At 35.5% G+C, this 12,366-nt stretch overlaps 1 protein-coding gene across 2 annotated transcripts; it reads right to left on the bottom strand.

Annotated features, from left to right (window-relative positions):
- Positions 1-1,669: 1,669 nt before the first annotated feature.
- LOC115448179 lies at positions 1,670-5,844 on the bottom strand. 2 transcript variants are annotated; one of them, XM_030175524.2, is made up of 4 exons: positions 4,591-5,844; positions 4,214-4,479; positions 4,034-4,133; positions 1,670-3,914 (listed from the first exon to the last, which is right to left on the bottom strand). In XM_030175524.2, the coding sequence occupies exons 2-4, from the start codon at positions 4,232-4,234 to the stop codon at positions 2,038-2,040; spliced, it is 1,998 nt and encodes a 665-aa protein (XP_030031384.1). In that variant the 5' UTR covers positions 4,235-4,479; positions 4,591-5,844; the 3' UTR covers positions 1,670-2,037. The 2 variants fall into 2 exon arrangements, with proteins under 2 accessions (XP_030031384.1, XP_030031386.1); XM_030175526.2 differs by having other exon boundaries at positions 1,670-3,395; positions 4,214-5,841.
- Between the last annotated feature and the right edge of the window lie 6,522 nt (positions 5,845-12,366).

Below are 12,366 nucleotides of genomic sequence, written 5' to 3'. Positions count from 1 at the left end.
TAAAGAGTTTGTTCGCTTTCCCTAATTTATTGTACCAATATTTACCTAACGCCTGGGACATGCAGTATTGCAGTTACCGACTGAGAAGTTTGACCCATTTTTCGCACATTAAAACGTCGATTGTTTCACAACAGCTAATTTTAGCAATAGTAAATCAATTCATTGAAGTAAAGAATTATAGTAATAGAACAGCCTAATTTTTAAATAGCAACTAAAAATTACCTAACGTGTCACAGAATTTGAAACACCAAGCAATAACGCTTTCACGACACCACACGAAACAGAATATCTGCTGTATAATACGTACCTACCTATCTTATTGGCTTCTAATCTATTGCAACTTTATTTATATTCACAGAACAGTGAACCGTTGCACGCACAGTTTACGACTGAAATTAATTATTTTCTTCCGAGTCTGCTTGCCCACTATCGCACTAGTAGGTATTCCTTACTGACGTATGTTGGACAATTACCAGTAAAAATAGGCACATTAAAAACTGTATTGACATGTAGGACGTTGACCGAATACTATGCCAATGGTTGCAATTCATTGAGATTTACTTTTACAGAATAAAATTCTTAGCTGGTTTAAAAAAAATACTTTACATAACCTCAAGAAACACTCGTCCCAGCTACCCTGAAGTAGATAAGTATGTAATTATTTTCGTAATACCTTATTTATTGGACATCTCCACCCATAGGAAATTTAAGAAATATGCTATTGTTAATATATTTTTTTTTGGGTTGCGCATGTCGTTTAATGAGCCAATGAATTTAATCAGGCCAATATCAGAACTATGGCAACAGCGTCTCAACATTATTGTGGAAAATCAAAAGGGTCGGGGGGACAGAACTGTAGTCTTGTGGATTGTGTGAGTTTTAGCAACTCCTTTTAACGGCGAATGACCTGAGTTATAACGTCCTCTGGGTCGGTCGAAACAGAACGCGGCCGTATCCATTTAACGCGGTTGAATGAAGGCAAAAGTCAAATTGTCACACCTTTTGTTCACCACCAGTTGTAATTTGCTGCTTACAGCTGGTCACTTTTTCAACTTGTATCCTATATAAATTGGTCCTCGTAACCTCTAGCCTACATACGTAATGGAATGGGACTTGCGAATTTAATTCAATGCTTTCAAAGAAATAACGTTACCTAGTCCGGTATATACAATTTTAAAATACATGCACTAATCATCAGCAGCAGTTGGAAACCTAATCGCAAGTACGTGATGATCTTGATAAGCAATATTCAGTTTGTAATTACCGATTTATGTGTCAGGGTAGCATAATCGCTTATATGCCTCAAGGGCCTTTAACAAGTTAGTTAGTGGGTGTTAGGTTTAAAATATTACACCTACTTTTAAACTTACAACACCCACAAGTTAAATAAATAGGTAAATAACTGCGAATTATCTTAGTATACCAACCTAAGGAATATAAACTTTCTCGTTTGTAGCCCTTTCATTAGCTACTGCAGTAAAGATTTATTCGTATTTTGAAACTAGAGAATACCTACCTATAACAATAAATATAGTATGAATACTGGAATGCCATATATCTAAAAGTATACACAATTTATATTATGACTTAGTTAATGTAAAGGTTTGTTAAGCAAATTGTCTTTTTTGATAGTTACGGTAACATATTTTTTTTTAAATAAAAGACTGAATCATAACAAACAACTTTAATAATAACCATATCATTAAAATTATATACAACTAGTTAACAACAAACGAGTAATGGTATAAAGTAAACAACAATGTTAGTCTCGTAGGTACTGCACATTTCTACAAGTAGGTACAGTTTCACTAGGTTAGCCAATGACCGACAACGGAACACGACCGCTTATTTTTTTTTGGGTTACTACGAAATTTATATCGACTGATTCGTAGCACGTTTAACTGCGAAATCTTATAATTACGTAACAAATATCTTTCCCGTTACCTTCTGTTTAGGTTTTATTAACGCTATTGTATAACGGATACGCTCTATTAATACTTGTTCTTTGACTAATAAGCAAAAGTAAACATATTGATTTTACACGTTAGCAACAACTTCGTCGAATGCGGCTTCGTGGTCTGACCTAGATAACATATATTCAGGCAGCGTAACACCCAGACTTGCGCTATATTTGGGCATAGTTTCCGCCCAAAAAGCTCCCTTGGAATTGGCCCCAGCGAATTCTTCCGGTGGTGCTATATTAGATTGATCCACAATGTCTGCATGCGATTCTGCTTGTAAATCTATACTTCTCTTAGTTTTACCTGCGCCGGTAGCAGTGCTGGCAACTGCCGTTGGTGCCTTTTTACGCTTTAATTTTTTTCCATAAGTGTTGTTATCAACTACATACGCAGCAGACTTTTCAACAGCAGGGGCGCTGGTAGTAACAATTTGACTTTGCGAGCCTTCGTTTTCTTTATCAAGAGTGGCTGGCTTAGATGTAAATTCTTTCACTTCCTGGTATGCTAAGTGGCTACGTTTCGGAGCAGATTCAGAAATAAACATGCACTCTTCATTTTTCAAGCCCGCTTTATCAATGCATTGGAAACATGTCATTCCATTTTTTTGTACTCTTTTGCAAGAAGACCTATCTTTTTTCTTAAATTCTGCTAAAACGTGCTCTACGTCTTTTTTAGGTTCATTTTCGGTATAAAATCCCGGCAAAGCCTTTTTATAATCGTAAGGTTTAGCTACTGACTCTGTTTGTTCTTTGGAACCATCATTTTCCGCAGCTCTTAATGCTTCGCTAGGATTAGGGTTAGAAGTATGAATGTAATAAGCTTTGTATTTATCACCGGCATCTTTGGCATCATTTGTTGCTTGCTCGTAATTACTGTATGGTTTTTCTGATTCAGCTGCGGTCAACTTGGCATATTTTTGTTCATTATTTTTTTCTCCTTCGGTATATTTAGCTGCTTTTTTAGGTTGTTCAGCTTTTTGGTCAACTTCAACTTCATCGGGTTCATCATTGCTATCAAATTTCCTTTCTTTGGAATAGGCGTATTGGTTGTTCTTTGGTTCAGCAACATATGAACATGATTCATAGTTTCCTCCGGTCTTAGGATCTTTACAAACACTGCACGTCATTCCATCTTTTTTAACCTCTTTACAATTCCCTGGGTTTTGTTTAATTTCAGCAGCCTGCTTTTCAGATAATTCCTTTATCCTTTCGTATTCCTTATGGTCATATCCGAAGTCGTAGCTGTAAGGGTATTCATAGTCTTTCTTCGGGTTCTTTTCTTGTTTGTACGCACTGCTGTACAGGTCACTATCGAAAGCTTTGGGTCTTGAAATATATTCAGCTTTATAACCATAGGGATCATCTTCTTCATCATTGCTTTTTCTCAAGTTTTCACTTCGTCTTCCGCTCGTGTATCTCCGTATACGTGCTGGTCCTGTAATATAAGCATTTGCCTTGTAGTTCTGTTCAATATCGGGGTTTTCATTCAATTCTTCCTTACGATAGTTTAATGGATGAGCAACTTCAACATTAGTTACTGCAGGTTGAAAATATGCAGCAACAGTAGGATTCTTTTTTAAAGCAGCTAAAATATCTTCTCCCTGTTCGTTTTCATCAGGCTTATATACTTTGTAATCAGCATCATGCACAGTGCGGATATCGTATCTTAAAGCGCCAAGCTGTTGCCCATTAGGCAGGGAAGTGATTTGAGATTGCGGTTGCGGTTGTCTTGATTGTGCAACTATTTTTGCAGATTTCACTGGCGCGTGGAAGCTTTGACTTGCAATCGGATTAAACCCAAAGTTTTCAGCAGCAAATGCATTATCTCTAGGTGTTATTCGACGCAAGGAATCGATGGAACTACTGACGACGGTATCAAACAACTGAGGATATTGGCTCTTATCTACTTTAAGCACTGCTGCGGCAATAGGATTCGAAGCCAGCGACGGAATGCCTGAAAAGATGATAACTGTGATATGAACAATTATCATTCATCGATAGTCGATACTTATGAGCGTGCGAGCATAAAGCATTCAGTGTGTTTTAGAAATAGTGTTGCACTACATTACTAACCAGTGTCACCGGAATCGAAGATGTCTCCAAAATCCAATGGCTGTACAAACCCTTTTTCTTCACTAGAAAACACTCCTTCACATACGGCCCAAACAAATAACTGCAAAAGGATTATTATGAATTAGTTTTACATTTTTATGCATATATTACATTTAAGAAAATTTACTAAATATATTGTACCAAACATCCTAATTTACACATTTTTGTTGTGGGTATAAACCCAAATACCCTTATTAAATTTAAAACTGCTCCTTGTCGTATTATGTTGTAGTCTTAGTTCGTGGCGGGATGAAAGTAACGTCACATTATTGAAATGACAAGGTTTTATAGGCGTCATTATTGCGAAGGTGAAAGATCGGTGCAACAGAGCGCGCGCACCACTCAAGCGTGTCTTGCTGGACAATGTCCGCTTACTTCATCCGACGACCCAATGTTGGGGTCAACATCTGCAGTATAAACATACATCATGTAGTTTGTGCAGCAAATTATAACGTCGTTCTATTAACTTTGTTAAAGTATTTTGCATTGTTTAATAAACTAATACTGTTCCTACTTACCTACTAGTTCAAGTGGTCTTTAGAAAACTTTGACCACGGGGCGATAGCAAATTAAATATGTAGTGTTTTTCTTTTGTTTTCTAATTACATGCTTCGTTTTTATAGGTAATGATTCACCATAATTCTTATCTTTGACAGTAATAGAACGGTACGGTCGATCAGTACCTATGTTCGACATTGTTATGCTTAATATGAAATGACAAAAGACTATTATAAGTACATATATTTATTATACCTACACAGTATTAAATGTAAATTCAATAATGAATAAAATATTATGTAGGTAACCTCAAGATAGTAAGTAATAAATTGTTGATCGGTGTAGAAAATCATGTTCTCTATTTGAAATCAGATTCATAGATTCAAATCATAAATCATGGAAATAAATCTATGAAGTTCCTATTTCCTACTCAACTATAAACTCGAAGAGTCAGCGACGCGGCCTGTAGCTCCGGGAATAAAAAGTAGGTCCCTGATTTCAACATGCTTTATTTATTTACAGGTTCAAGACAAAAAAAAACGGACAATTGCTAGTTAGATTCGCGCACCCAGGGGTCCAAACTTATAGGTATAGCATCTGAGTATATAAGTTCAAACTTTACAAATTTAACTTCCCATTCGATCCCTAGACTCGATAATTGCACCAACCGCAAATAATAAGTTTTGTTTTTTTTTTAATTACATATTGACGCTTTTCCGACTTTTACTTTACATGAGCTACTTTTACTGCACATTGCTCCTTATCAAATTTCATGATTTTAGGTCAACGGGAAGCACCCTATACGTTTTGATGCCCCTGTAAACTCGCACAATATACGACATTAACAGTCATATCTTTTGATCCCGGTGATAGTAGTTCTTTTTTTTCAAAGCCGAAAAGAACCGTAGCCCAGGCTACTTGATATGAATTTTAACGTAACACCTTTACGCGTTCCTAAGAAAAATATTAAAATTACAGACAGATGGACAACAAAGTGATCCTATACAGTTCTTTTTGAGGTAGGGATTCCCAAAATAACGTCCTTGGGCTAAGCACCGCGACACCTCTTATATATCCTGAAGCCTTGGGCAGTTGTCAGTTTCTCACTCCATACTCCACCTCGCCCCGCCTAGGGCCGCTACTGAGGGCTCCTCTATAATATGTGCCCTGTGCATGGGCATCGACAAATCATAAGCCAGCAAGCCTAGTATCTTGTGCTCAAAATGCTTTTTTAATTGATCCCAATTATATATTATGCTTTGTCGGTTTAACATAAGCACGGTGCTCCCCCCCCCCCCTCCTGAAGCAAATCTTATGCGCTTGGTCTCCACACCAAATGCACTCCCAAGCATGGGAGCACATTTGCCGCGACCTTAGGCAGTAGTTCAGTGCGTATGTGTATACCATGAGGTATATATGAGCAACCATGAGGTTGCGAAATACACATTGAGGCCTAAAAGGGTTCGTGAACATTTCCCCTCCCTCTCTCTTCCAACTACCCTGAGATGGCTCCATCTCCTTCCTCTTCTCTCCCTTCACCTTATCCCCTCCCTTCTTCCTCCCAGGCCCTGAGACCGGATAGCCGTGGTTCGCCAGCGTACCGTCCACTAGCACCCTCGGTGATAACGGTAGGGCCTACCAAATCCTCACAGGGACTGCCGTAGTTGCTAAGCCGGGGGATCCCGTGTACACCGTTCGCAGGGTACCCACGGTGGTAATAATTTTGAAATTGGTCTAAGACCTTATATAAGTAACTAGCCTTTGCCCGCGGCTCCGCCCGCGTTATAAAGTTTTTCAGGCTAAAGTTTTCTGTTATAAAAGTAGTAGTTTCCCGGGAGCCTATGTTCTTCCCAGGGTCTCAAACTGTCTCCATACCAAATTTCATCATAATACGTTGGGTAGTTTTTGAGTTTAACACGTTCAGGCAGACAGATGCAGCGGAGGACTTTGTTTTATAATAAGTATATTTTTTAGAACTTTTTAAGAGGAACAATCCCGTCATACACGTCAAGTTATCATTGTTGCATAACTTTAACCGTTTACGCAGCGCAGGCAACGGAATCTCTCAAAACTAATAATTTTTCCCCGTTTTTACAACATATTTCATTACTGCTCCGCTCCTATTGGTCATAGCGTGATGATATATAGCCTATAGCACTCCAGGAACAAAGGGCTATCCAACACAAAAATATTTTTTTAGTTCAAACCGGTAGTTCCTGAGATTAGCCATTACTGCTTCGCTCCTATTGGTCATAGCATGATGATATATAGCCTATAGCGCTCCACAAATAAAGGTCTATCCAACACAAAACGAATTTTTCAGTTAAAACCGGTAGTTCCTGAGATTAGCCATTACTGCTCCGCTCCTATTGGTCATAGCGTGATGATATATAACTTTGAACACTCCACAAATAAAGGACTATTCAACACAAAAAGAATTTTTCAGTTCGAATCGGTAGTTCCTGAGATTAGCCATTACTGCTCCGCTCCTATTAGGTATAGCGTGATGATATATAGCATATAGCACTTCACGAAAAAAGGGCTATCCAACGCAAAAATAAGTTTTCAGTTTGGACCGGTAGTTTCTGAGATTAGCCATTACTGCTCCGCTCCTATTGGGTATAGCGTGATGATATATAGCCTATAGCACTCCACGAACAAAGGGCTATCCGACGCAAAAAGAATTTTTCAGTTCTGACCGGTAGTTCCTGAGATTAGCGCGTTCGAACAAACAAACAAACTCTTCAGCTTTATATAATATTATAGATTAGAGTCAAAACCTAAAATAACCTCGCTGATTGTACGAGAAGTTCCACATCCATTCGCATTATTCGAGGAACTAAATAAAAATTAATATAATTGCTATGGGGCTCAGTTACTACTGATATGAAGGCCAAATAAAAAAAGGAAATGATTTTTTAATTTCCAGCATTTCTTACATTTGACGCCACAGGTTCTAAAATATCATATTAATAAACTAATAAATAGAGTATTGGTGCTAAGTATTGACTCTATTGTCAATTACCGATATCACCAGTTTAAAGAATCATACAGACCGTCACCGAAAGCGTCACGGAAAAATCGTACGATGTTATACGGTGAGACGCGGATAGTAAGAAACTGAGCCGCTTTGTGGCAATAATGTTGCGCCAATAATAGGTACCTATCTGCTGGTGAGTCCAATAAATTCAATCGTTCATTAAAGCTGTAGATACGGTACCTTTTTTAATAGCTAAGACAAATAATTCACGAGTAAATAGGTACTTTAATCATGTAATATAATAAATATGTAATATTGTCAAAAAGTTGGTCTTTATCTGGACATCCTGCGTGACAAATCTTTTAGAACCAGTATTTACTCCTAGTACTTTTGTTGGCAAAGCATTTAATGTCGATGGCGGTCATTGATGACAAATTTACCTTCCAGTCAGGGTGAATCCAATAAAGTTGGGCCTATGCATATTAGTCCAGTGCGCCCTCCTTAGTATGTACTGTGTATCGACTAGCGTCCTAAAAGTAACGATAGCCATAATACGTGTGAAAGTTATTTATAAAATGCTCTTTAAATAAACAACTCATGAAAATTATTTCCTTTTCACAATAGATAGATTGTTCTGTTCTTCTCAAATAAAGTTTTCATACGTAAAGTAAAAATGTTGAATGAAGATACTCACTGCCGATTTGGTGATTGAATTTTAACCCGCTGTTTATAAATGAGCTATAGGCATTTTTTGATATGGAATATTTATTTACCAAATTACATATTGAATTAAAATTGTATTTTCTTCATGAGATCCTTAAAAATATATCGAAATTATACGACACTTACATGAAAAATAATATACCTAAATGTAAATTTTTTTATAGGATACTAATGATCGGCCAGTGGTGGAATTTCAACTGTCGAATTTAATATTTTTGTAACAAATCTTACGGATAAATTTAATTTTCCTGTACCTTTTTTTATTTTTTTTTTTTATTTATTATTCGACGTTTTTCTTTACCATAATATATAGAATATCGGGCAAAACGTTATGACCATTTATAATTTATACACAATTCTTTAATAAAACAGTAAAAACCGGTGTGTATTTCAATAAATTAAAGTAAACAAAACGCAAGGGAGAAAAAGAAAGAAAAAATACGTACGCGTAGAAAAAATAGTCACGTGTATACAGTGATTGCCACATCTTAGTACTTTAGTAAGTAAAATATTTTTTTCTTTAATGAGTGACAATAATTTTAGTAGTTACTATAAATTATTATTATATTATTATGTTTCAGACACAATGGGAAGTAAAGCTATTTCTAGGCAAGAAAAGGAAACGCAACAACGCTGAAACTTTGTTTCTTTTTTTACTCATTAAACACTTGAGCAACAGTTACTCGAAGGAAAAAAATGGAACCTTAAGCTAAAAACAATTAGCCCATTGAAATGTTACATGAGCTTTGTATTTTTTAGAGGACCCAATTTTATTTTTTAGAACATGTGTGGGGGTCAATAGAAGCTTAATCTCAAGTTTGTGAGGTCGCCCCCTTGTCCCCTGGCCGCCATCATGGAAAAAGGGGTGCAAACACTTTTTCGCGATATCTCGGAAACTATGCGTCTTACATAAATTTTGTAAAGTCATAATTTGTAGCAAATTGTTTTGCCTACAAATATGTTTATATAACTTTTTGCCCTAAATTAAAAATTAAATAAGTTATAAGCAAAAATGTGAGAAAATGTTTAAAAGTTTTCTTTTTGCTCTATAACTTTTTTACCTTTTACAAAAAAATTACCTCAAACTAACTTGTAAATGATCTTTTGAGGAAAATTGTTCCCTATAATTTTCTTTTATTTCATTTATTTAAAACGCTGTTACGGCGCTCCAAAGTTTACCGGGTTCGTCAATGCTGATGAGAATCCGGTCGAAACAAAATGTTTAACTTATTTTTTTGATTTTTTTTTTATTGTAAATATATTATTACAATTTTTGTTAAATTCGTACAACTTTACTTATTAATCCTAACTCTTTTCTTTGCCATAGAACTCACCAAATTTAACTTATCGAATGTTATGCAGGTAGAAAAGGTATGAGTTACCATTTGGGGATCAAGGAGAAAAAAACATATTTGCAGGCAAAACAATTTGCTACAAATTATGGCTTTACAAAATTTTTGTAAGACGTTAAATGTTACGACGAGTTAGCTAAATGATTGAAATTAGCTGCAGAGGACAGGATGCAAGAGGCCGCTAGAGAAGAAACTGATAAAGATGTTGCCTGTAGCGATGTAAAGACGGTATTCCCATACTTACAGTCAAAGCTGACTGCTGTTGGTCAAAAAAAAGTACAGAACCAACTATTTTGCTTCGTCGTGTGTCGCAAATATTATGCAAAACTATGGATACAAAACTGGTAAATTGTTATACATGGATGTACAATCGATCGATTGATGATCGATGTCACTGATATAAAATCTATCGAAATATATATAACCAACTTCAAGACACTGTGAGCTCATTCTGCGTAGATCGGACCACCAAGAGCTAAAATTTTATAAAATTTAAATAAGTTGTATAATTGTAAAATGTAGGTAGATATTGTAACTTTGACTTTACGGATGAACAACACCTCAGTCCCCCCCGTGACCATGAAGGCTGCAAAGTCTTCGAAACGTCGGGAGAAAATAAAATACCAGCACCGCGATAGAATCCGAAAATTAGTTTAATTTCAATAACCAACTTCCGAAAAAAGAAGTCTTTTATTTCTCACTTTTTAGTTATACATCTAAAAATGACATCTCATTACACACACCTTCTGACTCAAAATATAAATTCCAATATGTAATTTCTAATGACTTAATTTAAACTTTCAATGCGCTAAATATTAAAAACTGCAGATCTATGGAGTAATTATGTGGTCCATTATAAACATCGTAGCACAGTAATTTTCCTGATTTATTGTCTGATTACGGAGTTCTGGTGCCTATCTTTCGGCTTCATGATGAGCTCCACTTTACTAAAGGGTACTTTCTAAATGCAAATGCTTAAATTTTTTAAGCATTTGCATTTAAAAAGTGAAAATAACAATTTGTAAAATTGCCGTTAAAATTTGTTAAAAATGTTTATTTTTTATAATTACAAAATGATACATATAAACTATTTCATGATGAATTCTTATATATTTAATAATAGAATTCTTCATTTATCATAAATTCATAAATCATAAGTTACATTCCAATTAGATAATTAAAGCGAAAAGATCAAAATTGGTTGGTCTGACTATAAAGATAGCCGACGCGCTAACTCTACGCACACAGCTACGCAACGGTTCTGTGTGAGTGAATTTTGCGAAGAATTACCTATAGTTGACTTCACGCGCGGCACGTAAACGCTCTTAAACAACAGTAAATACCGATTTCTAGAATTATTTTTTCTGTCTGTTCGCTTTCACGGGTGATCAAATTTAGTCACCCAAAGTCCCATGGTCATCTAATGTCACCTCATCATTTAATTTCCAATGTTATAGACAGTAATACTCTATTCATTTAGGCTAGGTTGGAACTTCGTTATCTTATTATAGTATAAAGTAACTCAGAGACCTCGTGTTTATTTCTCGTGATAACACATCTTGCTGCACGTCGAAGGAATTAAATATTTTCCATGAATATGATTCACTTTTCTACTTATTTAAGTATTATTTTAGAAATTTAGAAATATCACTAGAAAAAAAGATAAATAAAACGATAAAATGTATCGGAGGTTAAGAGAATAACACGAAGGAAGGCTCAAATCACGGACTATTCTGTAAAGCTTTAAAAAAAGAACAATTTCACCATATAGATATGTTTTGTTATATCTTGAAAAGATTAGGTAGGATTTTGAATGAGTAGCCGGCCTAGTCGGATTGATTTTTACAGACATCCCCAACAATCCTCATCCTCAAAGGTAATATGCCAACCAATTTACACCATAAATGTTAATGAATTAATTATATCTACACATAAACCTTCCTGCCAGAACACTTCTACGTTCATTGCTTAAAACCATATGATCGATAAATCGACTAGGTATTTTTTAAGTTATCGCGTTCAGACAGACACGTCGGGTAATAATATGTAGTGATACATTTACCCCTTTATTCATAGACGTTATTTGTCTAAGGACGCAGCATTGCTGTGATAACAAGTCCGTTTCTCACAATGATAAATAGTCCACTGAAATGTTACATTTTTTAGGCCTTAGCTTGCGTTTTTTAGAGGACGCAATTTTATTTTTTTGAAGTGTAGGGGGATCAGTCTAAAGCTAAAACCAAGTTTGTGGGGTCGCCACCCTTGTCCCACGGACGTCATCTTGAAAATAGGGATTGAAATGGTTTTTACGATGTATCTCTTAAACTATTTATCTGTCAAAAAAAAAATATAATTTTTTTTTGTTGCAAATTAAATTCTCTACAACTTTGGTCCAGTAACTTTTTGTCGTAGAACTATAAATAAAAAAGTTATAAGCGAAAATGTTAAGAAATTCAATGTTAAGGCGATACCTCAAGGTCCATTTTCATACATTTTGTTTCGGCTTTAATCTGGGTAACTAAACAAGTATTGGCAAGTAAAGAATTTAAATTCACGTCTAGTTAGTGATTAGTTCTCGCAGTTGAAAGAAAAACGTAAAAATAATTAATAATCATGGATATTTCGGCCTTTAAAATTTCATCAAATTTGACAAGTACGTATTGTTAGTGTGAGTGACGGCCAATGACTAAATATAAAGAGGACAGGCCTCAAAAGTTAGCTATATGAATAAGTTATATTTA

The sequence above is a fragment of the Manduca sexta genome, chromosome 17 (assembly GCF_014839805.1).
Source record: "Manduca sexta isolate Smith_Timp_Sample1 chromosome 17, JHU_Msex_v1.0, whole genome shotgun sequence".
Classification (NCBI taxonomy): Eukaryota; Metazoa; Arthropoda; class Insecta; order Lepidoptera; family Sphingidae; genus Manduca; species Manduca sexta.
This window is presented reverse-complemented; position numbering and strand designations above follow the sequence as displayed.

Excerpts from the sequence above, each read along its gene's own strand:
- LOC115448179 (XM_030175524.2), bottom strand. The coding sequence starts at position 4,234 with ATGTGTAAATTAGGATGTTTG. Across the intron at positions 4,134-4,213 it reads TGTGTAAATTAGGATGTTTG|TTATTTGTTTGGGCCGTATG; the intron begins GTACAATATATT and ends ATCCTTTTGCAG. Across the intron at positions 3,915-4,033 it reads CTTCGATTCCGGTGACACTG|GCATTCCGTCGCTGGCTTCG; the intron begins GTTAGTAATGTA and ends TCATCTTTTCAG.